This window comes from Motacilla alba, chromosome 9, assembly GCF_015832195.1.
Source record: "Motacilla alba alba isolate MOTALB_02 chromosome 9, Motacilla_alba_V1.0_pri, whole genome shotgun sequence".
Classification (NCBI taxonomy): Eukaryota; Metazoa; Chordata; class Aves; order Passeriformes; family Motacillidae; genus Motacilla; species Motacilla alba.
The window spans coordinates 6,459,477-6,486,584 of NC_052024.1; the positions used below are offsets into that span (position 1 = coordinate 6,459,477).

The 27,108-nt window shown below is 44.1% G+C and overlaps 3 protein-coding genes across 12 annotated transcripts in view; 2 read left to right on the forward strand and 1 right to left on the reverse strand.

The window, feature by feature from the left end:
* NGEF (neuronal guanine nucleotide exchange factor) overlaps positions 1-7,328 on the reverse strand; it is a 48,309-nt gene extending 40,981 nt beyond the window's left edge. Inside the window, exon 1 of the mRNA XM_038145978.1 lies at positions 7,048-7,328. The gene's annotated coding sequence lies outside the window, so the exon portion shown is untranslated. The remainder of the gene's footprint in view (positions 1-7,047) is intronic.
* NEU2 (neuraminidase 2) overlaps positions 1-23,152 on the forward strand; it is a 38,637-nt gene extending 15,485 nt beyond the window's left edge. For 3 of the 8 annotated variants that reach the window (XM_038145984.1, XM_038145986.1, XM_038145983.1), the window contains 3 exons: positions 14,174-14,269; positions 17,664-17,868; positions 19,560-23,152. In XM_038145984.1, the coding sequence (XP_038001912.1) occupies positions 14,220-14,269; positions 17,664-17,868; positions 19,560-20,498 (1,194 nt within the window). In that variant the 5' untranslated portion in view covers positions 14,174-14,219 and the 3' untranslated portion in view covers positions 20,499-23,152. Of the gene's footprint in view, positions 1-3,561; positions 3,813-12,584; positions 12,602-14,173; positions 14,308-16,350; positions 16,575-17,663; positions 17,869-19,559 lie in introns of those variants that run through there. The other 5 variants (XM_038145988.1, XM_038145987.1, XM_038145985.1 and 2 more) reach the window with 4 other exon arrangements.
* Positions 23,153-23,298: 146 nt separating this feature from the next.
* INPP5D (inositol polyphosphate-5-phosphatase D) overlaps positions 23,299-27,108 on the forward strand; it is a 54,992-nt gene continuing 51,182 nt past the window's right edge. The window contains exons 1-2 of one of the 3 annotated variants that reach the window (XM_038145976.1): positions 23,299-23,313; positions 24,858-25,089. In XM_038145976.1, coding sequence (XP_038001904.1) covers positions 24,956-25,089 — 134 coding nt within the window. In that variant the 5' untranslated portion in view covers positions 23,299-23,313; positions 24,858-24,955. Of the gene's footprint in view, positions 23,314-24,470; positions 25,090-27,108 lie in introns of those variants that run through there. The other 2 variants (XM_038145975.1, XM_038145977.1) reach the window with 2 other exon arrangements.

The following is a 27,108-nucleotide window of genomic DNA, read 5'->3' on the forward strand; positions in this document are numbered from 1 at the left end:
AGATTGCAGCTGTGTAGACCTGCAGGTATTTCAAGTGAGTTTATTATGGGCAGTTTCATGTGGGAGTCTGGAGCAGGAGATAGATTCTGGCACCACTCGAGCATCTCTCCCTCATCCCACGACATGCCAGGCAGGCACTGCTAAACGAGTCATGGTAGAGGCAGACTGTCTGGTCTGTCACTGGTGGCAGCCCTGGTGGGCACTGGTAGCAGAGGGAGCTGCTGGGGGCTGGCAGCCCTGGAAAGCCACCTGCCTGCCTCAGCTGTTGCTGAGACAGGAGGGGTGCAAGTGGTGTCTGAGCTGCTGGAAAGAGCAACCTCCTTCCCTGCCAAACCTGCTGCTCCACACACCCTGGCCCCTCTTTCAGTGGCAGTTTTCCAGAGCTCCAGCGCAGCAGGGCAGGCAGCTGGATCATGGATTCTTTGCCTCCCTAGTACTTTGCTGTCCTGGATAATGGGCTATTTTGGTGTGCCTGGTGCTGGCCCTGATCTGACAGCCTGTGTCTCTGGGAGGATTTTTTCTGCATCCTCTCTTCCACTGCTACAAGGCAATCATTTGTGTGGGACTTATTTGGCTCCCTGTTCTCTCAGCCTTCCCTGTGATAGAAGGGATGCAGCAGGACAAGACTGGTGGCTCTCCTTGCTGGTGAATCCAGTTCTTCAATAAATTTCTAATTCCTCTTTAAAGTGGGAAGGTGTATTGGCTGACTAAAAAGTGTTAAGTACTGTAATAAGGAAGTTAACACAAGGATTTTGAAATTAAAACTGCTCAATTTGCTGATATTATACAACACTGTTGCCCAGCCTGAAGAGTAATGAAGATTGCTTAATTAATACCAGAGACAGACAGAAATTTCCAGCTGTGTAACTCAGGGATGCTTCAAAGCAGAAAATAACAGGTATGAATACAACTTGAATGAATGGTTTGCCTATATAGAGACATGCAGTCACAGAAGAATTCCCTTTATCTGACTGTGTCCCTACCACCACCAGGAATAAAGATAACAATATTGATGTGTCTGAGTGTCCACTCAAAATATGCAGGTGGGTGCTTTCATCACACAGGGCAGTGAACGCCTACTCTGAGTTACCTGGTGCTGCGTTAGTTTTGCCATCAGCTCAAATCCATCCACAGCTGGATGCCCCTATAAATGATGTCTAGCTCCACATAATTTTGTTTTGGGGCTCAATGCAGAAGTTGCTGTCTTGGCTGTAGCGTGTTTGTGCTGTAGAAAGGCAGAAAATCTTATAATCTTTTCTTCCTTTTTATGTGTTGAAGTTGTCTCAAGTGTAAAAGCCCTATTAATGACTCATCTGGAAGGTTTTGTGTGTTGAATATAGAGATGCACCTTTCACATATATTTGATGAACCAGATAGAGCTCTTTTATGACAAAATTTTGACTTCAAGCCCTTATAAATAACATGGCTCCTTTAATATTTCTTCTTTAAATACTGTCTGAATGTACATGCAAATGCTAATTTAGCTGCATCTTAATGGTTTCATTTTCATGTTTTTCTTAAAGTCTTGTGCAAACCAAAACCAAACCTCTGTCTCCCACCAGCAACATTCCCTATTACATCCCTGCTCATGTGTTAGGTAGTGACTTTTGTCCATCTTACTTAGTTTTAATTGGAGCGGAATGTCATCTCTAAACTCTTTCACTCTGCATGATAATGAGGCAAACCCAGCTCTGCTGGTATGCATCACAGTCCAAAATTCAGCAGCAGGCCTTACTCATTGACAGCCGCTCTTGCTCATGTGGGTGCCAAACCCTTAAGGAGTGCCACATGCGAGGACCCTGGCAGAGGCTCTGGGGCTCTGCCCAAGCCCAGGCCTGCATTTGCATCGGGAGATATTTCTGTCTGAGTCAGGGGAATAGTAACACCCACAGACTCAGCCCTAGGCTCTGGCAGATTTAGATCTCAGCAGATGCAGCTATGAATTCATTTAGCCCCATCAGTGGTTGAGGTGAAAACCTGGAGCCATTGTGAGTGTGGTGCTCTCATTTGTCCTGCTGAGCAACCCCTGCTCCAGGGGGACTGACTTTCAGCAGAAGGATGTACGGGTGTGGTAACATCTTACCCTAGACTCTCTGAGCTGCCTGACAACACAAATATTTATATTTTCATTGTTCCTGGTTGGGATCGCCATCCTTGGAAGTGTTTACAATCCTGACACATTCTATTGAATGGTGGCAAAAGACAGTTAAGCGCATGTCCCTGTCCAGAGCAACGTACATGACAAAGGAATTTCAACTATTTAGGTGCAAGGCCAAGGTATTATTTGATTAAGGCACAGAGGTGGAGACAAACAGGTGGAGCATGAGAACAGACTGACCAGAGAGTAACACATGGACCAAAGAGGCTTGCAGCAGAAGTCAGAGAAAATTAGACAATAAGTTTGGGAATGCTGGCTGAAAGAATATCAAATACTTTGACCCCACGTGTTTCCATAAATTAAACGTTTTGTGCTCATTTTGTAAATAAGATTGAATTCTATAACCAGCCTTAACAGAATCAAACTACAACCACTCAAATTGTGAGATAGTCTTTCAGCTGAGGAAGCTAACATAATGGTTCTATTGCCATGATTCAGTGCTGGTACCTTATTTATAGCAAGCAAAACCAAGACAGAATTATATAGTTCATTACACTTTTGTGACAAGAAAACCCTTTTTGTCTTGCACATGTTACAGAGAACCTGTTTTAGAAACACTTCAGAGACTAAAAATAAATACATTGGACCCATATAATAAACCCTCCAAACCATATGCTTTCGAAACCCTGAGACCAAGTGAATGAGGATAGAGAGAGAAACCAGTACCTTTAAAGTGGCTAAAAATTACTCAGATGTTCTCGCTAGCTCTAAAAATGTTTCTGGAATTAAGTCTGGCATTGTGGGTAGCTCTATGCATAAAGATAAGCCACGTGTCCATAGGACCACCAAATAAGTGTGTTCTACAAATGTTATGACACATGACAGAAGAGGATACGTGCCTTCATACAATTCCCTCTGCATGAAACATGAACTATTTCACTACTTCGTGTAAATTAACTAATATCTATATCTATATACACTTAATAAATAGCAGTAAAAAGCTGCATATTTTTCTGCTGCAGCATGGCTTATCTTTCTTGCTTTCTTGCATCTAAAAGGATGTGCTTTCTTATATGCCGCTACTAATTGTCATCCCTGCTCAATCCATGCAACTCAGTGAGTGGTCCAGCCCTATCCCATTGAATTCCATGTTTCATCTCCTGGGCCTCATGTAGTAGATGTAGCCATAGACAATAGCTAAGGTGTTAAAGAATTTCACCTCTGGAGCTGTACTAAGTATGTGCATATGTACATATAGGCACATACATAAACACACACATTCTCTACAGCTGTGTAGAAGGAGTCAACCTCATTTCTAAAACATACAGAAGAGCACAAGTGGAAATCTACAAACTCTTCTGCTTTTTATTATAAAACTAATAAACCATCAATCTGATCTTATTTTCTATTCCTTTTCTTAAATTATTACATATGCAATGGTGAAAATGCATCTTTGCTTGAAGATTTTGAGAGAGTCCTGAGAAGTGAAATGTATAAAACTCATCCTTGTTCTTTTGACATCACTGATATCTCTCTACAAACAAGAACTCCTGCCTCTAGAGGAAGCCCTCTTTCCTTCTTCCCGCTGTTTATGAAATGCTCTTGCCACTGATGCCAACCCATTCCATATTTCTGCTGAGAAGATACTAGTGAAATTGTTGCTAAGTAGCTGTGGTTCAAAACTCATGAGGTTTTCCAGGCTTATCTCTGGAAGGTAAGTGAATAACTAAAAACCAAATCACTGCATCTCCTGGGCTGGGGGGAGTACACAATTATCAGCTCAGAGCTTAGGGGCAAATCGCAGGATGTAGCCTCAAAGCAGGAGATACCCATGTACTCTGCAAGTACGTACACAGGAAGGCTCTCAGCAGTCTGCCTGATGATCTCTTCTGTTTTGCAGGATTGCACGTGGGAGTCGTGAGTCCTTGTTCCTTTTTGTTTGTTCTGTTTGGGCTGTGTGAAGCCTTCTAGCCACAGAATGTGTATGCAATGTAGAACTTACTTAAAAAACTTAAAGGACTAAGGTATGGAAGCTTTAGTCTCTGATGAAATGATTTAGTCAAAAACATAGTATGAGAAATAATATCCAGGGCGTAATGCCTTGCTGAAAGCAGAGAGGTTTAGTAATGCTAGCACAATTGGAAAAGGAGGATTAATAGGTGTCTTGGTTGAAGCTTTTCTAGACAGACTCATTAGTAAGCAGACAGGCCAAGTGTCCCGTGGGCAGACAAGACCTGTGCTGCTCTTGGGGAAAAATATAATGATGCCCACTTCTATTTCTAGATTTGCTGGTTGTGTATTAGACACTTGTTATGGAAGAAGTGAGCATGGGTGGTGGTTTGAACTGCAGAAAGGTAAGAATTCATAGGGTTTTTCATTTGAAAGCTTCCATACAGAAGCAGGGAAAGGGAAGGCTAATTTTGTTGATCAAGAAATAGCAGAGTTCTCACTTTTTCCTCCCTCTCTGTTTATTGGGTGGAGGGTCCAAGGAGTGCCTGTTTGGTGAATCTGCTTGCAAATGTGTAGCAACAAGAGAGCCAGAAGTCACTAAGACTTCAGAGTCCTGTTAGGCTGGTTACTGCTAGTTTGAAAAGGCAGGCAGGTTTGGAGTGCTGCTATGCCATGCTATCCTTGTCAACTGCATCAAGCTAATTTCAGCTAATTTCAAACATGACATAAGCTGATTCTGTTCTTACAGCCTGTTACTCTGACTGCATGGATCTTTAGTAACTCAGGAAAAGCACTTGATACACAACTCTGGAAACTCATTAGCAAACAGCACTGACCGATGCAAACTTGCCCTTCAGAACCGCCACTTTTAGACCCTGATGGGAAGAGAAGCTTGCTGGACTGCAGCTCCCAATGCAGAGCAGCCTCTTCTCTCCCCATACTGGGAGAGGCTTATGCAATCAACCCCAAGCCTTCCCCACTTACCTCTAATTTGCCAGCTGCAGTACTAGCCAGCACAGCACTGTAGAAAATGAGTCTCCATCTTCTTGTCACATTAGTGCCATGCTGTCTGCAACTGCAATTCTATACCTCACTTTACCCAAGCACTGGGAAAGGCTGGCAAAACTTTCCCTTCTAAATCTTTCCTTCTAACAGCAGTTTTTACCTTCCTCTTCATCCCCAGTTTTTAAGCACAGAAGGAGGAAGGCTGGCACGAGGGTAGTTAATGTCATGGCTGTGGCACAGGATCAGGTTCTGGGAGAGTAGATGTAATTTCTTAGCTCTACTGCAATTCTCTGGGCAATCGAGTATGTCAGTCTTAGTTCCCCATCTCTAGACTGGGAGCAGTATATTATAGTTTGTGAATACTCCTGCATTTTTCTGTAGTCTTTTTTCTTCTGAGTTATTTAAGCAGGAACTCAATGTAAGTGCAAGAGCATGACATGAGATAACCTGATGTGCTCAAAAGAACTCTGGAATATAATGTAATTAAAGGAAAAAATGAAGTAGTTTAATATTCTCTTGGTTTTGGTTATTTTTCATTTGATGTTTTCTACATTTCAGTCCCCAAGGGAAAAGCAAGCATCTTGTCTAGATTTCTAGTTCCTCAGTGGCCCTGTTGTTCTTTTTAAGTTTTATTTGAGCTGACTGCAACTGCTCCTAAAAAGGGTTCTTGTTTTAGGAATTACTCCCTTTTGGAACAGCAAAGTCCAAGTTTTGCAGATTGAGTAACCTGCTTGACCTGTTTTAACATAGACATCTGTTTCCAAGATGATTTCACATAGGAAAGAGAAGGCTAGAGGGAGATGAGACTTCCAGATTATTCCAGGCTTTTACTGAGTCTTGTCAATTTTCCTTATTTTAGATATCATGGGGCAGTTTCCATGGGGTGCTGCTTGGAAACATGCATTATTTCTTCCAACAACTGTTCTGGCGAAACTTGTAATTGCCTATAGATATCACAGAACAAGCTACTTTCAAAAGGAATAGCTGAGTGAAATCCCCAGGCCACATACTCAGGGACAGAAGAGGGTAATATATTGTTAAAGCATTTTACATTGTCTTGCAAATATCCTGGCCAAGACATAGCAGTGTGGGACAATGGGTTCTTTGGGTTCTTCTTGTCTGGCAGTTAGTGTGGTGTTTCACACATATTCCTGTATTTAGAGTTTTTCTTAAAGTAGGTTCAAGTTAACAGTCCCAATTTGTCTCTATAGAAAATCAGCCCTGAATAAAATACCTGTCTGTCTCATAAAATGGATGCCGGCCAATTAGTACTTCTTGCAAGTCAGCAAAATATTTTAAATAGCTTTCATTATTTTAGTGCCATTTCCTACTTTCAACTAGGTCTGGAAGTGACAGCTCCACTATAGTGGTCAAATCTGTTGATAGTTTAAGATCAGAAGAGTTAGCTTGTTCTTATGAAATTTGAGTCCTTGTTTACTTTGTGCATTTAAAAATATACATAATTGCTGGGAGAGAGTTCACAGCTACACTAGATTCACAGCAATTGGCCTCCAGAGAGTAAAAGGAAAAATTGGCTCAGGGGAAGGATCAGCCTGGAGGTAAGAGGAAAAGAGGCTGTTTTTCATATTTCCTGTCTTTATTTATATATATTTTTTAAAGCAAGATCACACATAAACCATTTGACAGGAAAAATCACAACTTGTGTTGCCCCTGGAAAAAGACACACAGCTTGGTTGGTTTGGGAATGTTTGCTGTTCAGTTGGTCATATTAATGCCATTCTGTGCAGTCTGGGTCTCCCCTCTGACTAGGCTTCCTCCCTGTGGGTGGTGGATTTTATGCCTAGCAGGTTGTGCCAGTGGTGTCTCTCAGTCAGCCAGTATTTCAACAGTGTCACAACTGTGCTCTCTCTGGCTTGCACAGGACTCCTTCAGTTCTTTCTTGGGCACTGGATTTGCGCCTTTGTTTGTGGCCTGAGGTTTCTTCCTCGGGCAGTTCCTCTTCCAGCGTCCCCCCAGAAAAGGATTTTACTCACCTGACATTCAGGGGCTGAGCCAGTCTCTCATTTGCCATCGGGATGAGGTATTCCAAAAAGTCTGAAGTAAACTCCCCCAGATTGTTAGGGATTTGCAATTCACTTGTGAATCCAGAGGCAGGTATGTCCTACAGAAGTTCGCTGTCCTTCAGTCCTTGTACCTTCCTGTCAGTTCTGCTTGAGAGTAAAGTGTGCCTCAGATTTTGTTTGCTCAGTTTCCAGAGTCACAGCAAACACAGTTTAAAGGAACAGCTTTCTCTTTACCCAGATAAGTTAGTACAAATATGCCCTAAACGTCCTTTGCACTGCTTGTGCCAAGGCTTAATGACAGGGCATTGTTAAACCTCCCGTATAAATCTTTAACAACTGGGCGAAACTTTGGTCCAAATCTGCAAACTCAAGTGGAAACAGTAAATAGTATTGCTTCCATTTTTAAGGCCCACTGGATGAGAAACTGCTCTTGCTTTACATTATTTACAGCCATTTGAGATGAAAAGACCTACATGTTTATGACTATTTTTAGATTGACATTTCTTAATTTCATGTGTGTTCACATACCTGTGCAGTGGGGTGGATACAGCAGAGCCAGCCTGGTTTTATTTTAAGGCCTTTTGGATCAATCCAAATGCCTTAATAATGTGATAATTTTCCCTCTTAAAATAATTTCTTGTTACCAGGCTACTTGCTTGCTGTGATTTGAATGTCCCTCTTCTGGAGGCAACTTAGGCCCAGTGCTTCAAAGGAAGACAAATAATAGTGATTCCTTAGATCAGGGCCATTCCCAGGAGAGAATTTTCCCCTCATCCTTGGATAACTCACTTTGTATTTTTAAGACTGCTTTTGGATTGACTCTTAGAAAAAGCATCACATAGCCTGCTGAATTTGATGCTAATCTTTCCTTTGGTTTTTGTTTTCTTTTTGAAGTTCACTGAACTTGCCAAGTGTCTTGTTCATTCCAAAATATTTTAATTGGTCACAACATTACTCTTTTTAAAATGCACCTGTATGCCCAGCCTACTCGGTGGAAGATGTTCACTGAGTTAAGCTTGGGTTAATCTGAGCTCAAACATCACAGACTCATGGTCACCAGTGTCAGTGTCCCTTTATACCAGCTGAAGGTCTGGCCTGGCATAGAGGGCTGCCAGCAATTAATCCTGTAATGATTAATCAAGGTCACCATCAGGCTGTGCACTCCTGGTCTGATAGCTGGCAGAACTCAGGAATTAAGGATGCAGTGGAATTTGGGCTCCTCTCTGTTGCAAGAGTTGCCTAGGGTGAATCTAGCTAGACTTGTGCTTCAGACTTGCTTATCTGAGTGTCCAAGCACTGCAGAGTACACGAAGCAAGGAACTACAGTTTTATTGCATTTTCCAGTCATTAAATTGCTGCAGTGACTCCTCCTCAGTGTTTTTTGGAAGGCTAAATAAATCCTGCTTCTACAACCCTCTTTTTGTATTCAAACCTCACCACCTCTCTTCCTTTGCTTCTCATAGATCATGCCATTCATTTTGTTAACAAAAATAAAGTGTGTTTTCTTTTTTCTTCCAAATGGGCAAAGTAAATGGAGAAATGGTGTAATGTGTATAATAGGCAGGCTGGTTTTTGGGTGTTGTCTCACACAGGGTGAGGAAGCTTCCCTGTGAAAAATCCATGACTCACCATGGAGTGCCAGAAGGCTTACGGGTCTGCTATGGGGTAATGCTGTTGCCCTTTGAGTTAAGGGAATTTTTTTTTTTGTCCTTTTTTTTTTCACAAGGTGAGGAAATTGTATTTACTGTGAGAGAGGCATCAGCAGCAGGATTCTGTGCTTGGAAAATTCGGTGCTGATGGAAATCAAAAGTAATGCAAGTGGAGTCAGTGGAGTGTGAAAGAGTACAAACTCAAAGAGTACCACCTCCTCATGCCTGTTGTACCTACAGTTGATAAGGACAGTGAGGTGCTGGTCTCAAATGTGCTCAGAGGCTCTTTTCCTTAGCTAGAATTGGCATTAAAAGAAAACAGTGGATGTTTTCTCATCCAAGGAACCCTGCTTCCCAATGAGCTCTGCCATTAGCATTTGCTTCTTACATTCATAATTATTATTACTTTGGCTTTTTCTTGTTTATCTTTTTTTTCCTTCCCAGACAGAACAGACTTTTAGTCAAAGCCCAGATCTGTAAGATTTATCTTCTGCGCCAAGGATACCATGTTCCCCAATGCCTGGAAAGGTAGCACATCGTGTTTTAACTTAAAATTTGCAGTACTGTGTAATTGCTGCTTCACATGATCTGACCCTGCAGACCTCTTGACTTGAACTACAGCTGCCTGACAACAGCAGCTACACTGTACAGCATAGCAAAGCCACTGAATTACCTGAGCCAGCTACACTGTACAGCATAGCAAAGCCACTGAATTACCTGAGCCAGCTACACTGTACAGCATAGCAAAGCCACTGAATTACCTGAGCCAGCTACACTGTACAGCATAGCAAAGCCACTGAGTTACCTGAGCCAGCCTTGCCTTTCTAATGATGTTGGGAATCAATGGAATCAGGTTCGAGCATTTTGCAAGGGAGATATACATTGGCAATTTTTAATGGACTGCATGTCATTCACTAGATGTACCATTTCTTGTTTTCCTGCTAATTTCTTTTCACATATGCTCATGAGCATTAGCTTCTGAATTCTTTTCCTCAGCCTCCATTTGAAGCTATTGCCGTATCTTTCCTAAGAGGTGACACCCAAAACTGAGCACGGTCCTCCAAATTCAAATGCTCCATTGTTCAGGATTCTGTCATTATATTATCTTCTGCATTATTTTTATATCCTCTTATTAATGCACCCACACACCCCATTTGCATTTTTTAACCTTTTTAAAAACGTTTTCATTACAACAATCAGATATAAGGGCAATGAAGTAAGCATGGAACAATAGAAGTGAAGATTTTGATCCTGCTCAGACCTAAACCTGTTTTAAACTTTAGTGGTGACACTGATTTTGATTTACACTGAAAGGAAAGAGGAAGGATCGGGCTGTGCATGTCTACAGTGGGACATCCATTTTTTATAGTTATTAAGGAACAGTTTTGTAAAATAATTTCAGAACACAACATGCTGATTGGGAAAAGCAGTTTTTCTTTTACCAGAAGACTGGGGTTTTTCAAATAGTGGTCTCTGCTGTGGGCTGGAGGCTGAAGAGCAGAGCTGGAGCCTGGATGCTGGCAGTGGTGTTGGTGGCTGCAGGGAAGCAGTGTGGGGTGCCCACATGTTGATTGTGGGACTGTCCTGCACAGGCACTGGGATTCCCTCATTTTAACCTCATAGCAGGACTAAGCAGCACATCCTTCATTTTAGGAGTAGATTTAGCCTTTCTAAACTGTTAGCTTCAGCACAGCCATGTCTGATACTGACTGGTCCTGGGGAGTGGGTCAAAGGTGGGGAACCCCAGCTGGCTGCAGGGGAATGTGTGGAATCTAACTTAGAGAGGATGAGCCAACAAGGGGAGGCGGGAGGTGGCCAGAGGCAGAGCTACTCTGCCGTATGCATGCTGCCACCGTAGCCCATGGAACCGTGTCCACCACACCAAGTGACACTTGGGACTTCCACTCAGAAGGGATGGACAACCAGTTTTAAGCTGCAGCTGGGAAAAGTGATTTATATTAAACAAATGAGTATTTATGGGTTGTCTGGCTGCAGAAACCAAGTGTGTGACTCAGAAAATCACCTGAATAACACTACTGCTAGCCAGGGAGAAGAAAAAAGGGGAAGAAATCAATAAAGCAATCATTCATGTCTCACTTTCAGGCAGACTGCACCTTAGCAGCCTCTTCAATGTCTTTCGTCCTCCATTAATTGCTGCTGCTTTACTTGACTCTGGATTTTCTCCAGGAGCCACTGTTAAAAGTTAGTAGCTGGTGGATGTCAATGATAGTGTCTCTGGAGGGACTTTTCCCTCACACTGTTGCTTGATTCCAGGTAATGCAACGAGATACAAACGTCTTCAGTCTTCTCTTTTGTGCCCCAATTATGGCCATACTTTACCTGCCCAGTTACGCAAGGTTCGTAAACACGGGGTGTGGTTTTACCACACAGCTAATTAGATCCAATGACTAAGGGCTAGTCTGGGTCGTGCGTTTGCTCCTCCTGTCTGCAGCTTCATGGTCCTGCCCCAACTGCAGATTCTGCTGCTTGATGGACTCTTGCTGATGCAATCCAGGACAATGACCCAGCAAAAACTGTTCACTTTTTTTTTTTTTTTTTTCTCCCTGGATTAATTTTCTGCCAGTGTCATATCCTCTGATGGCTTGCCAAGGTAAGATGAGGATTCTTGCTGGCACAGGAAAGGATACAAGGTTGCTCAAGAGAAACAGAGTAATATAGAAGCATTACCTTAATTTGGTTGTTCAGCTGATGGGTTCTAAATCCACAACTTTGCATCTTCCTATTTGGCTTGCACAGATCAACCACAACTGCCATCAAATGAGGAGACTTTCTCCATGACTAGCAAGATCATTTTACAGGATTGTTATTCTCATTCTTTCAGATCACTGCAAAGACAAAAAGTGTTAATGGCAGCAATGGAAACTCAGTAGAGAAGAGAGGAAAGCAAGGGATGCAGCAAGAAATGGAATAGGAAATGGGATAGTGCTGTAATCTCTGATAGCAGTAGCACAATGTAGTTCAAATGATTTGCTTGGGTACTTGCAGCATCTGCAGGTGCTGCCTCTCAGCCAGCCAGGGCACAGCTGGGAGAAGGAGTACTGCCATCCCTTTCTTCCTCAGGTGTGACCTTAGGCTTGTGCTCTCCTCCCTGTGCTTGGTTTCCCCCAGTAGCTCCTTGCCTGCAGCTGCCGGGATAGTTTGGCCTTGATACACTTCCACAGAGGCTCTGGGAGCTGCCCCTGAACGCATCAGCATGTCATTCCTGCATTCCTGCCTGGCCACTCCTATGGTAACCCATTTCTTATCCAGAAAGAACATGTTGATGGATTGGAGGTGTGTGGAGACAGTGTTAGATTATTACAGCACCATCACTGGTTGGTTATAACAATTTTATGGGCTCTTTCCCAGAGCTCAGTATTCTGAGGGAAAGCACTGGGAGTCCACATACTGCTACCAGAGGAACCTTGCCTTCCTCAGCACCAAGGGAGTAGAGGACCAAGAAATAAGGCAGCATGCTGAACTGTATAGAACCAACAGCTGTGGCACAGTGCAGCAACCCATGCAGGTAGAAACATGCTGCTTAATTACTATGATAATGTAAAAGTCTTTCCCTATTGTTTTTCTGGCTCCCATGGAACCACCCCTTATATGCAAAACAGGTTTGCTATTTAAATGTAAGCTTGTGTTTATATGCCAGCTGACAGCTTTTCCTGGGGATCCAAGGCAGCTGACATTGCTGCCAACATAAATAATTTTTCGGGTTGGAGATTACTTGGTAAGAGTGTGGTGAGCCTCCCTTTTTTCTATTCCAATAGCAGTGCATTTGGTGGGGTTTTTTTTTGTTTTTTTTGTTTTTTGGTTTTGTTTTTTTTTTTGCCTTTTGACGTGACTTCCAGACGACGCAGAGTAAATAGGTATTTTTCCTTTTCATTTTCCTTTTTCATTTTCCTTTTTTATTTTCATAACTGTGGACATTGCTAGGAACTAAAAAGGTAAATACAACATTTTGTAGGTTCAAGTAGGAATGCAGTTTGTGTATTCCTCCACCAAATATATTTTAAGAAAAATACTGCTGCTCCGTGTAATTCCTCTCTCCTGATAAGAAAACCTCCACTTAAGGCACAGAAGCTAGTGCCAAGCTGAGCCACAACAGTTTGAAAGCAGACTCTGATTGATTGTTTAGGAAAGTATGTACTGAGGTGATGAAAAATCCCCTTGTAAATGTGGTATAACATTTTTACCACAAGAGAATTTTTCTGTTTCTAGTGTGGTTAAAATTTTTAGTTCAATTAGCTGCTGGATTAAAGTAATTCCAGTTTTGTGTCTTTTTCAGTTTTGAATTCTGAATGCTAAGGTTTAAGGTTTATTGTTTGACAGCTTTTGCTGATAACATCTTTCTGACTTTACATTGAGGGTGATTTAGTAGACTAAATAAATGTATGTTGCTTGCCTTGTTAAGAAATTCCATAGCCTAGTTTTAGTGTAGGGTCTGGTCTAAGGGCATAAGCAGACTGGAGATGGAGCACTCTGATGCTGGGCTTTGGCAGAAACAGGCACAGCTATGCTGCTTAGGAGGGAGGAAAACTTCCACAAGGGAGTGTGCTGTGCAGCAATTATTCTAGAAGCAAACTGGGGCTTCTGTTTCTTAACCCTATACACCTGGGCTTGGAACGTGACTACTTCTGGGACCCCTCTATGCAATATCCCAAGGAAAACGTCTTATTTCCCTTCAAGTGAGACAAGGAGTGTGTTTTGGCATAATGCTTGGTTGACTTTATACATTTGGAAAGCAGTAAGTCCAGGTCTGATGCTGAGAAGAAAATGAGCAGTCCTGGGTTCTTGCGCTTGCCTTGAAAAGCAGAATTTTAGTTGAGTTTTGCATTTGACTCTCTCTGGGCTTTTTGATTGTGTTTTTTCCCCCAGACTCTCCCTTAGTGAGTTGGATAGCTCTTTTGCGACCTATCTGAAATCATTCAAGAATAAGCTACCTGCTCCACAGAGTGTAGAGCTCTCTGACAGGGACCAAGGGATTGAGTTCAGCCTATTACCTTATTTCTGTTGGTTTGTTTTAAAGACATGCTGTCATTTCAGCTTGGTTCTGATCATGTTCAGAACAGGTTTTTACAGAAGCTGAGGCCAGTGGAAATGTTATGCTTTTTACTCACTTTTCTTGGAGAGGATTAAAGCAAATAAACATGCAATGGCTCATCCTGCTCCAAGTCCATGTGAGCTGCCTTGAAGGACAAAAGTGGAAGGAGCAAGTACTCTTTCCTGGTGTCTACAAGCACCTTTTCCTTTCTGCCACTTGGGCTCTTTCCAGGGACTAAATCCACCTTAGATTCACTTGTTGACAACTGTTATTTCTTTTGACTCTTCTGCTGTGCTGGAAACAGTCTCTGCTTTGGAAATCATTACAGCTGTGTAACTTGCAAATGATGAGTAATGGCTTCCTCCAGTTTAACTCCCTCTTCTCTTACTGTTTGCAGTGTGCTCATCCTTCCCTGTCTGCCCAATCCTGCCCAGAGGTGAAGTATGGGATCTCAGTGCAGCAGCTTCCCTCGTGCCTTGGAGAGGAATTGCAGGTAAACATCAGCCTCCTTGAACACGACACTTTGCAAGGGTAAGTCTGGAAAATAAATTAAAGACTCCAGTAAAAACCAGAACGCGGAAGGGGATATTGGCTTAATGGCTACATCATAAATTTCTCTTCTCCTCACTAGCATCTCTGTCATCCAGAAAGAGGTGACCAGATACGTTCTTTTCTCTTAAGAAAAAATTACTACATCCAGTTTCCCTTTCTTACTCCTATAGTTCAGGAAAGTACAACTAATTCTTTCTCCAAGGTTGTTGAATTGTCTGAGCAATGTTTGTCTTCATGTGTACAGCTCTCCAGTCTCTTGCTTCTGTTTCAGGCCTTTGTATTCCAGTTTAGCTCTTAGTGTTTCAAAAGATACTGCTGTGATCTTTGTCTTGCCCATGTCCTTGGGGTGTGCTGGCTGCAACACTGTTTTCTTCCTGGCAAGCCAGCCAGTGCTATTTCAGTGAGGTTTAGGAACCGAGTAGCATCATGGACACACACATCCCCTGGCAATGTAGCCTTGGAAGGACTAGCATGTGTGATTTGAATTCCAGCAGTCCTGGAGTATGAGCATTGGAACACTCTTTGTATGGCTGTCCAGTCAATGATTTGCCAATTTTGCTTCTTTTTTATTCAGAAGGGTGTAGTTGGTGGGCATGCCTTTGAATACAGGTGGGGGTCAAAAGAAAAATCAATTCCTTTCAGTTGGCTGGACAAGTAACTAAAGCAGCACTATTTTCCTTTCTTTTAATATATATATTATGAACTTAAAACTTATTTAAAGATCCTGCATTTTTGATTCTGTGTGAAACTCACACTGTTATGACTCAATCTCTGCATGAGAATCCACAAGGGAGAACATAGAAAAAGCTGAATACTGACTTTGTGTGTTTAAAAAAGGATGGAAAAGTTTCTCTGCAGATGGATACATAGCATGTATATATATGCATACAGCCATAATACCCACACTGTGTGTAGGGTGTGTATGTATAAGTGTATATACACACACACTCACATGTATCTCTATTTAGTCTCTGGATAGATGGAAATGTCACTTGATTCCAGTATTTTCTTTGATTATAGTTGCTGTGTCCAGGCACCTCAGGCTTGTTTCTATGGCAGCTATTCCCAGTTCAGCTATTTCCTCAATCCCCATTCGGCAGTAAGTGGAAGATGTTGTGACACTCACAGCGAGCATGTCACAGGGGGGCTGAGAGTGTGGGCAGAGCTGTGTGCAGGTGACAGGCTCAGACAGGAGGGACTCGTGTGCAGCAGGCTGCAGCATGGCCTCCTGTGGCACCAGTCTCTTGGCATCAAGGGCTTCACGGACCAGCCCAGATCTCTCTCTCTCACTCTCTCTCTCTCTCTCTTCTTCTTCTTTTTTTTCCCTTTCTTTTCCTTCCCTGTTGCCCTGCTCTGAAGCAGGACTGTAAGATCAGGATGGCATTATGAGCAGGAACACTAGGGAACCTGTGCTGCACTAGACAGGCTGACTAATCTCCCTTTAAATAATCTCCCTTTAAATAGTCTGGAAGCACACTGGTGAGTTTCTCTTTCAGGAGCCATAAATAGCCAGATCCATGCTGGTAAGTAGCAAACAGCACAGTTATTTGTTCTAGGAAGGTCTTCCTATTTCCTTCATGTTATTGCATGAACTGTGATCCAGTTCTGGTAACACTCTGTATGGTGGCAGTGCTGCTGCCTTTCCTCACGCTGCTGTATCTTCTGTGACAGTGAGGAGGGAGCAGCTGCTCCTGGGAGATAGACTCTTCTCTTTCCAGTGCCTTTGGATCAGAGTGGCAGTGGAGCTGGGGCTTGCTGTGGACTGTACAGCTGGCTTCAGCTAGAGCAGTGCAGTTCAGAGCCTTCTGAGCAGTGCTGTGAGTTCAAATATCTCACTGATATTTATAGCACCTGGAAGGTGAAAGCGAGGAATATTTGAACGCTCGCTGCCTAGCTATGGACCTGGATAGACTGGAATGTATGGCTTGCCTTCAGACTTGTCTGGAGGATAAACTCAGTTTATTTGTGTTTTCCTAACTCATAAATAAATGCTGTAAAAATAATATTTACCAAGTCTATGTTAGTTAGGCTGGCTAATATAATCTTAAAGATGGAAGAGTGAAAACTATTTTTCAGGCAGGTACAAGCACTCTGAAGTAGCCTCCGTATCTGGTCCTGAATTATCAAGGCAGCCTTCAAGAACATCAGGAGCTCATCCATGTCCAGTAGTTGCTGTAGCACTTTCCAAGATTTAGGTAAATAGGAGAATCCTCAACGAAGAGGGCAGCAAGTCTTGCCTCAGTGAGGTAGGAGGCATTTGAATTTCTTACTCATAGTGTATTGTCATCTTCTTCCTGCCATCCTACCCACTCAATGCGTCAGAGATCCAAGGCTTGATTTTTTAATATTTATTTTTCTTTTTTTTCTTCCCCACCTCTGCTGAGCAGGGAATATCCAAGCCTTCAGTTTCTGGTGCATCATGTGAGAATTTTTTTTCCTTTTATATTTTTCTCTTTTTTTCTTTCTTATTTTTTCCTCCATCTGCTGAGACACAATTCCCTTAATCTACTGGTTTTATACTGTGGTGAGTTGGCTCACTGGTGCAAGAGGACAGAGGGCCAAGTAGGTCTGAGGAGGGGAAGAGAGGATATGTAGGGGCATAGCACAGACCAGTTACATGGAGGCAGCTTCCTTAAATTGTCCCTCATGTTTGCTTTCCTTTATAACATTGCTATCAAATCATTGTAAAGAGGACAAGGTTTCTGCCTGGTCACATCCCAAGTGATGTGACACCATTCAGACTGTTTTTTGATCTTATGGAAGGAGGGGTGTTCTTTTCCTTTCCTTATTCATGCTCAGTGCTTGCCATCCTCAAACTGGGACACGCCTGGGGCCGGGGATTGCTTCAGCGTGTCATTTATATGGGATTTTAAACTCATATTTGGCAAAGCAGAAGTTCTGTGCCATGTGTTGGATACAACCTCAACAGAGAAATTAATGGTCTTCTGAGGGAAACTACTGCAATGTCTTATTATCAACAGTCTTCTGAATAAGAGTAAAAAAAACAACCAAAAAAATCCCAGCCTGTGCATTTAATTAAAAAGACAAAACAAAGCACAGCTTTTTAATTAACTGTATTTAGTGTACTTACCTTGCGGCACTCCAGTCAGACCAACCAGGCCACTCCTGGGGTAAGTTTGGCCTGAGTTCCAGCTACTATGCTATGCATAGGTTCTCTTTGGAAAAGTAGAAGCAAAGTACAAAGCTGAAAGTAGCTGAAAGTATGTTTCAATGCCTGACAGGTCCCACTGAGCAGAGAGAGCAAAAGCAGTGGAATCTGCCCCATGACACTTTGCTGGGTCAAAATGCAGTGTGCTTTGTCCTCTTCCCCCTAGCACAATGGCTGCGTTCCCTGTCCTGGAGCAAGAAACGTTATTCCGGAACGGTACCTGGAGCTATCGAATTCCAGCCCTGCTCTACCTGCCGCGGTTCAGCATGATCCTGGCCTTCGCTGAGGAGCGAGAGGACCTGGTGGATGAACATGCCAAGCTGATAGTCATGCGCAGAGGCGTGTATGAGCCAGCCACGCAGCACGTTCAGGTACCAGTGCAGGGAGGAAGCGGGGGACACTGCCCCCCGTGAGGGGAATGTATTCACCCTCTTGCTGTAGGGACAGGGCAGCTTCTCCTCCCCAGGTCCAGGAGACAAATCTGCCTATAAATAATGCACGTCTCGTTATCACTGCTGGGATTCAACCCTATGGGCAGCTGTTGGGGGCACTAAAATGCAGTAGATATTCTAGGGGTGGCTTTGACCCATCATTGTAGAGCTGGGGATGCAGATACAGAGATGGGACAAAAGTCCTGTTGTAGCAAGAAAAAGAAATGCCTCAAGGAAGAGGAAGAAATGCCTCAACAATGAGGAGGAGTAAATTAGCAATCAGTGACTAGTCTTTTTTTTTTTTTTTTTAATTCATCATTTTAGGACTAATTTCTGATTTAAAAAACAATTGAGAATAGTTAGTCTCTCCATGCAAAAAAAAGTGTCTGGTTTGCTGGTGCCAGTGAATTGGCTACCTTATTAACCGACCAGTTATTATTAACAGTTATGCTGCTGGGTGGCTGGGGGTGGTGGAAACTCTATTTATAATAATTTTTTGCATATGCAAAGGCATGAGTGTCTTGGGGAAAAAAAAAGTAATTTTATTTTTTTATTCCAAACCTTCGTTGGTTGTCTTAGATTATAGGCTCTTAAGAGCTGGAGTCTGCCTAGCAGAAGCAGCCTCTGAGCCCACCTGCAGTGTCATACCATTCAGGTAACATCTTGTGTAACTCCCTGTAATTCAGTTAGTGGGGTTCAGTTGGTCATAAACTTAGTAATTTGTGTTCACATGCTAGAGTTTCTTAAAATGGAAATACTAAATTTTCAATAAAAGTTAATATTAATTGGATAGAAAAATATAAGATATGAACAAAAAGGCTAATCAGCAAATCAGCGCAGAAAAGCTATTTAATATAATCTTACTGAAAACTGCTGCTTTGCTTACCAAGCCAACAACACTATGTAGTCATAGTTTTCTAATTGCAATGCTAGTGTTAGAAACATGATTGCATTATGTGCTATTCATTTGAAGAAAACAGGGCTTACTGGGTAGTTATACCAGCTCTATGACCTATTTTCTGAGTCAGACAGCTCAGGGTCCAAATCTCCACACCAGAGTCACGTAATCAGCCTTAGCAAGGTGCCTCAGTGTAGGCTGGGTTGCCCATTCACATACATTCACATCAAAGTGAGGAACAGGAGACCAAATGAGCAGGGATTTGTCATCATCCAGGACGCTTGAAAAGGGCTTGGGTTTCTCTGTGCTTCCTAAAAAACATTGACACAGCACAGTGTCTGTACTAGCACACTTTGAGCACTGGGCATGTCTGCGTGCCATACATATATTTGTGAGGATTTCTGAAAATTCAGCCGCTGTAGCTTTTTAAAGGGTGTCATCAGCCACCAGCTGCATTGAGATATGGAGCTATCAGTTCCTCAGGGAGCAGTAATTGAAAAGGACATAACCCACATGCTTGGTGAAGTGTACATGCTTCGTGTCATCAAAATAATTTTCACTTGTCTTTGGTGGTGCCAGATTATTGTCTTCCCATTTCTTGCTATATCCATTATTCTGCCTCTGTTCTTCCCATGCTATTCTGTAGCTTTTATCCAGACATCCTTGCACTATAATGCGAGTCCCTGTGTAACAGTGTGTTCATTCTTGTCTCCCTTCCCATGGGATGTGGCAGTGGAAAAGGATGGAGACCCTTGTCAGTGCACAGCTGGAAGGCCACCGATCTATGAACCCCTGCCCGGTATATGATGAAGTCTCGGGGAAACTCATCTTGTTCTTCATAGCCGTTCCTGGAAAGATCTCTGAGCAGCATCAGCTGAGGACAAAGATCAACTTGGTACGTCTCTGCTATGTCACCAGCATGGACCAAGGACGCACCTGGAGTGCTGCCCAGGATGTCACTGACAGAACTATTAGGAATGAGTACAACAACTGGGCCACGTTTGCGGTGGGGCCAGGTCATGGATTACAATTGCTCGATGAGGCCCGGAGCCTTGTGATTCCTGCCTATGCCTATCGTATCTTGGACCCCAAGCAACACCCCACGCCTCATGCCTTCTGCTTCATCAGCTCTGACCATGGGACAACATGGGAGAAGGGGAACTTTGTGGGGGAGGAGAGCGCAGTAGAGTGCCAGGTAGCAGAGGTGCATACCTGTGGCAGAAAGGTCCTTTACTGCAATGCAAGGAGCAACAGGGGAGCCAGGATCCAGGCTGTCAGCTACAACCATGGGCTGAACTTCGAGGGAGGCCAGCGGGTTGAAACGCTAATAGAGCCTCCCTTGGGATGCCATGGAAGCATTACTGCCTTTCCACCTCCCCCGGATGCCAGATGTCAAGACAGTTGGTTACTCTACGCTCATCCTACAGACCCAAGGGGTCGAAAAGATTTAGGAATTTACCTCAACAAAAGCCCTTTAAATCCAGCACACTGGACAAAACCCAGCATACTCTTCAAGGGCCTGTGTGCTTATTCAGATCTGCAATACATGGGCGTTGGGCCCGATGGCTCACCTTTGTTCTCCTGCCTCTTTGAATATGGGACCCACAGACAATGTGAAGAGATGATTTTTGTCATGTTCACTTTGAAGCAAGCCTTTCCCTCAGAACACTGAGTCTCAGCATCCCTTCGAAAACCATCTTTGCTGATGCTTTTTACTGTTATTTCTCATCCCTCAGCAAAAGGGTTTTTTAACTCCTGCTGCACACATAGTTTGGTGTTGGCTTGTTCTGTCTGTAGATTGTGAAGTCCATTAAACGTACCACAACTTAACACATTTGGTTTTGTTTTCTATTGCCTGTTTTCCATTTTTGCCTTTCTCTTTGGCTGCTTTTTTACACATGACGTGCCCAAAACAAGTGTGACCTTTGTATAGGGCTTCTCACCTTGAGGTCTGTGATAGAGTTCATCAGGGACGCATGTGCTGACAGCGCAGGGACTGCAAGGGAACAAATGGCAGCAGGGTGATGAGTGGTATTTAGTAAGTTGTGGAGAAACTTTTAGAGAAGGCACTTGTCTTACTACCCTATATCTGCTGTCATCTTCTTCAGGAAGCTGCTTTGGCTCTGGTAAGGAGCACTGCTTCCTGCAGCCAGTATAGGAATGCAGGTACCTGCAATTTCCAGGGCTTTCTGTCTCCTTATTTCAGCAAGGCCATGTGATGCCTTGCTCTTGGGATATTCCATGCCAACTTCTTCAGTGTTTTTGAGGCTGCCTTGTTGAGTTCCCAGGCGCCCCAGAGGCTTCTGCCTAACTTAACCTTCTCCTTACTTCCCATGCTGTGTTTTCTTGCTTACTCGCCCTTTTGCTTACACTGCATTGAGAAGGTGCAGTTTTCCATGTGTAAGAAAACCACAGCCTTGTGTGCTCTGGCTGCTCCCTCTCCCCGGGCAGTGTTAGTAGGAGTCAATGAAGACAGCAGGACGCTTCCATGTTAGGGGACAGAGCAAGTGGCAAAAATGGCATTTTGCCTGTATGGAAACTGCAGGATCAGGACAGGTCTGCAGAGGGAGCTCCCAATTTAGAGTCAGGAGAGGAAGTGCTTGCTGGTCTTTCTTACACAACTGCCAAGATATGATCCACATAGCAACTACGCTTATTGTTGACAACCCCATGTCTTGTTATTAAAGAGTATTATTGGCATATGAGGCACTATGTCAAACAAATAACATTGCCCCACTTTCAGCAAAAAAACACCAGTGTCAGAGGAAGGAGAACTGACCAAGGCCAGAGTAACATAAAATACTCAAGCTGGAAGGCTTTCCAGTGTAGACAGATTTTCAGCAGATTTCTGAATGAAACAGCTCTAGTTTTGGTGAGAGAGACACTATTCTACTACTATACAGTGTGTTTTGAAAGGAGGCATCACACAATGCCTAGACAAGGGACTGACCAGAAACAAATGGCTACCATGTGAGACACATCAGAGCAGATGGAGCTAGGAAAGTGTTGCCCATGCCTCTGGACAAAATTCTGCATATGAACCAGTCTGTACTTGTTTCCTGTGTGTTGTAGTCTGTGTGTGTGCACACATTCAATGACTGCAATGAAAATATGTTTGTTCACCCTCTTGGTGAAGAAAAACTCCTGCTTTTCAGAGGTCTCTCAGAACACATCCCCTTTGCTGAATGCTACCAAGTCCCATAGGATCCTTTGCAGTGTCACTGCTCAGGTCCATGAGTCTCTGCTTGCACAGTGCTCCTACCCTTGCCTTTTACTACTGACAGCTTTCATGGGTGTTGGGAAAAGAGACCCTGACTTTCCTCACTATGGAGATTTGTTTCAGGGCACCTGGATGCTGCAATACCAAGGGAGTGAAGGGATCTTGTGACCTTCTCAGATACACTGGTAACTTGTCAAGCTTTTCCCAAGCAGCAGGTCAGTAACATGCTGGGCTGGAGTAGCAGAGTGGCTCAGGTAGCCAGTACTTTTTGGATATTACTCATATGGTCTTTAGATGTAGGCCAGAGTCTAAATAACCTTTGTGGCCAACAGCCTGTCACTGATGCCTAATTAGGGAATGGTATATTTAGATTTCTGCAAAGCTAACTGCTGCTCTATAGACTTAACCTCCTCATCAGGTACTACGAAATACTTTAGTTTCATGGCATGCAAATGCATAGTTAAGTTTCTATCTGGCCAAGCCTGGCAGTTCCCATGCTGATGCAGTGCACAGGCTGAATATAAGTGGGGAGGAGGGGTTGGGTGACCACTGTACATCTTGAGAGATGCCACAGACAGTATTTATTTACCGGTTCTGGAGAGGCTGGTGCATGGACACCCATCTGGTACAGTATTACTTGGTCATCTATAGCAAAACTAGTTCAGATAAAGTGTCTATTATAGTGTCTTGGAGATAAGATATTATGCCAAGCTAACAAGCCATTAGGGATCACAGAGCTGTTTTTATTAGTAGATTGGGATTTACATTTTGAGCCACTGAAGCTGTACTGTGCTTTCTTTTAGGACCAAGAAATATTCACAGAAACCAGCCTGCACATTCAATTGTCACAATCATCATTTGTACTTGGATCCCTTCCCCCTGTTTTTGTCTCCAAGTCAAGGACTAGTGTGTGCCTGGACATGGGATTTGAATGAAATAGCAGCAGATTGCTAAAAATCTATGTTGGTGGTGGGGTGGATAGGAGCTAAGCGTGCAGCTGATTAGTCTCAGATGTCTAATGAGGGGTTTTACCTGTTACCTGGTGTTAGTTTGCAGAAGATCACGGGAAGCTCTCCGAACAGTTTCATTCTACAAAAATTGATGTTGTGAGCAGCTCTGTCCACTCTGCATCTAGATACATGTCTGTTGCATGGAGAGCACTGTGAGGTCAAGCAATGGTTGACATTCAGAGCAGTTCATCTTCCCGCTGCAGCTGTGCTCCAGAGAAGCTACTGGAGGTACCAGAAATCCCAAGGATTTGGTGCAGGTGAGGTTAGCAGTGCACTGTGGCCAGGCAGGGCTGCCAGAGCAGCTGTATAGTGCCTTTACCATATGCAGACTCTCATTTCGGTTGGGAGAATAGAGTTTGTAACCACTCTGTAGCTTACAGCTACTGGCAGAGCCACTTCATGGCGTTCTGTGTCTGACTCCATTTAGGCACCCAAATCCATGGGAGTTTGTCTGCTAAGGACCTGTGTGGATGTTGGTGGAGCGGAAGGCCAGGTTCAGCTGAGCTAATTTTCATGTGCAGACAGTGCTTGCTCAGCATGGACAGGAAGCCCTGCACAGTGCAGTTCTGCTCATCTAGCAGGGCCCTGTTCTGGCCATACAGCTTTGGGCTGCTGCTGCACACAGTTTCATTTTACTGCAGAGGTTAAGCTGGACTCTGCAGACCAAGCCTCTGCATAGCTGAAAGCAACAAGAAGGCTTACAGGGATGGATGCTGGGTTCTGCTGGTTCACTGTCCCTCTACACACCCACACATTCTAGCCTCCCCCTGTGCACTGACAGTCTGTTCTCTCCTGCCTTGCTGTCCATGCAGCGTACAGCATAGCACTTCATGCGTGGTTCAGGTACTGCGGTTCCAGCCCTTCTCCTGGGTCTGGGAACCAAGGGTTGCATAGGGCTAACAGGGTTTGCACCTCTCCTCTGCCTCTGAACTTTGAGTCCCAGCTCAGCTGCTGCTTTCATGTATAGCTCAAATGTGGATGTGCAGAGGGCAGAGTGGTTGGAGGTACAGGATAGACAACCAAAATTGTCATGCAGGCAGTGCCCCTGTAGGAATGTTCTGGCATTGCTGCAAATATGTCTTGGAGATGCAGCACTAAGCATGCTACACAGCATAGCTGAGGGACAGATGTACAGACAAAGAAAAGGGAAGTGAAAGCTCCAGTTCTCCCCTCTCTGACGCAGGTTGCAGACATGGCTTTGCTCTATCCCACCTTTGGGGATTTAGAGTAGGAAAGATCTTTGAATCCGTCTCACAGTAGCTGACAGGGAGCTTTGGTCAAAAATCCCCAGCACAAATCAGCCTTTCAGTCTGCTTCTATGCATGGAGACATGCAGTAGTTATTTTATTTTTTCAATTCTTTGAAGTCCCCTCCTCACACCTAGTTAGACAGGACTAGTCAAGGCAGGAATGGGGCAGCCAGTGCTATGTATCCTAATGCACAGTGTGTTTCTGATCAGAGATTTATTTATTCCCCATGGAGACATGTAGTGGGCAGGACAGAGAGACAGGAAAAAGATGAAAACTCAAAGGATCTGGCAGGAGAACGTAAATTGGACGGCAGGCCACTAAAGCCTGGGGGGCTGAATCTGTGAGGGAACAGAAGAGATCACCAGCTGGGACTTTTGGACACAAAGCAGGAGGGAAAGGCAGGGAACGTGGGCTTGCTAGTCACTTCAGTGGCAGCATGAAGAGGGAGAGTGGGGGCTGCAGGGATATGTCACACTCACTCTCTGAGCTGTTTGAGTTGAGGAAGTTGTCCGTGGCTGAGTTTCCTTTCCCTCTCTGTGCTATTGAAACAGGAAGCTGGTGAGCCGAAGCTGGCTGATCGTTACACACAGACACACAGGCAGCTCTGGCAGCTCCTGTGTTGGCATTCAGGTTTCCTCCAGCTCCAGCGATGGATCAGTGCTGGTACCACGGCAACATCACTCGCTCCAAAGCTGAAGACCTGCTCTCCAAAGTAGGCAAGGACGGCAGCTTCCTTGTGCGGGCCAGTGAGTCAATTGCTTCAGCATATGCACTCTGCGTGCTGTAAGTACAGCGTTCACCGCGCCCTCAGCCCACACTGCTATCCCTGCTGGGCAGGGGTCACTCCTGCCTCCTCCCCAGCTCAGAGGCAAACAGGTGCTGTACTCACTGGGAACGTGCAGCCTTCCTCAGAGCACCGCTGGTTTCACCAGACTGGGCCATGGGGCGGGGAAGGGTTAGGAGCCAGGCTGAATAAACCCATAGTTTATGTACTGCTGTACTGCTCGCGCTGCTCTTGCCCCTGATTCAAAAGGAGAGCATGGTCAAAGGCACTGCTGCTGTGCTCTGAGAGAAAATAACCTCTTGAACTTCTGGAGTGTCTTAACAACTTGGGTCAAATATTTCTCTTTAGTGACCCCAGTCCCAAGCCTGGGACCTCCCAGGCACTTTTCTTGCTCTGGTTCAGTGTATGTTTGAGCTCCCTGCTTGTTCTGTGTTGCATTCAGCAAAATGCTTGAAATAGTTCCTGGAGCTGTGCACAGTATACCCAGCAGAGCAGTGATTCCACCTGCATCATTAATGTGGCTCATGGGGTAAACGTGTCATGTGGGGAATGGGGAGAGAAGTGCTGGCAGCCCTGATCCCCTCGTTCTGGGTTAGGTCAGGAACCAGAGAGCAAGGCCTCCTGCCCTGGGTTTGTGAGAGGCAGGGTTTTTTTCCTGGAGGCAGGAGAGCAGGGGTGAGAGGAGACTGAAGTCAGTAGGTGAAATCTTGACTTTGTCTTACAGAGAGATCAGACAGTTGCTCCTTGCTTAGTTGCTCCAGACCAAGAGAGCCCTTGTGGGACCCTATCAGATCCTCTTTGCTGCCATTTTGCAGCAGATCAATGAAACTAATTTAATCTTTACCCCACATTACATTCCAAACATTACAAGCAGGTTTCTCATTTTGTGTCTGAAAGTATATTTCTTGTAGCGGTGAAGGCGGTGCTGCTGTTTATAACTGTGGGCTAACTGCTTGTATCTGAGGTCAGATTCTGGTGACAGCACTGCTGGCTGCTGAGTGCCATGGGGCTGGGTAACTGCCCCGTGAGCGTAGGTGTTGGACTGCCAGGGAGTGGTGGCTGGGGAGTGGGTGTCTTCACATGGCACAGAGAGCCTCGGTGCCTGCCTGATAAGGTGATTGAAACAACATAGAGAAGAGTTTTGTCTTTCTGGAGGGAGCAGAGAAAGAAGAGCAGCTGCAGATGAATAGCCAGTACTAGCAGGAAGGAGGAGAGAAAACCCTGTAACAGGAGCTGAGGGCCCGAGTGGTCAGTCAGGGAACAATTTACTAGAATAGACTGTTTTTTCCATTGAGTGATTTTAGTATTACCCCATTGATTTGACTTATAACCAGTATGTACACAAAATATTTTCACCAAGCGATGGTGGGGGTTATTGAAAGGGAAGGTGCTGCAAAAAGGCCTACTAGCACGCATTTGCATAAGTCTTTCCATTGTAAATGTTTATGCAGCCGGCTTTGAAAGCCTTTTGTGACTTGAGAGACATGGGATCAGGAAATAGAAACAATATAATGACCATGATTTTCTGAACTGGGAGCCAAAGGTTATATTCTTTAATCCATTCTGAGATAGCTAATATGAATGGCTTGATTAAAGAATTGGGGAGCACCCAGCCTTGCCAGCCAAGAGCAGCTGGATCAGAGGTGCGAAGGGCTGGCATTAATTACAGTCTGGGAAACATCACACAGACTGCTGTCAAACGATCTGACAGAAGCTTTCAGCTTATGCTGGCTTGCAGTTAGTTTGTGGAGACGTGGTGAATAAGTCTTTCCCTCTGAACGTCATCTCCACAAAATGGGCACCTTTGCTGAAGCTGAAAACTTCCTCAGAAATGTATCAGTTTCAGCTGTGCTATTGACTGGGAGGTGTTTGAAGTTTGAGCTCTTCAGTTACTTCATTTAAAAAATAGAGAGGCTGGAGACAAAGAATGGGAGAGTGGGGAATTGAAAGGCTGACTGCAAATTGTTTCCACAAAAGAGAATTATGTTGAAAAAAGAGCAGATGTCAACTGTGTATAC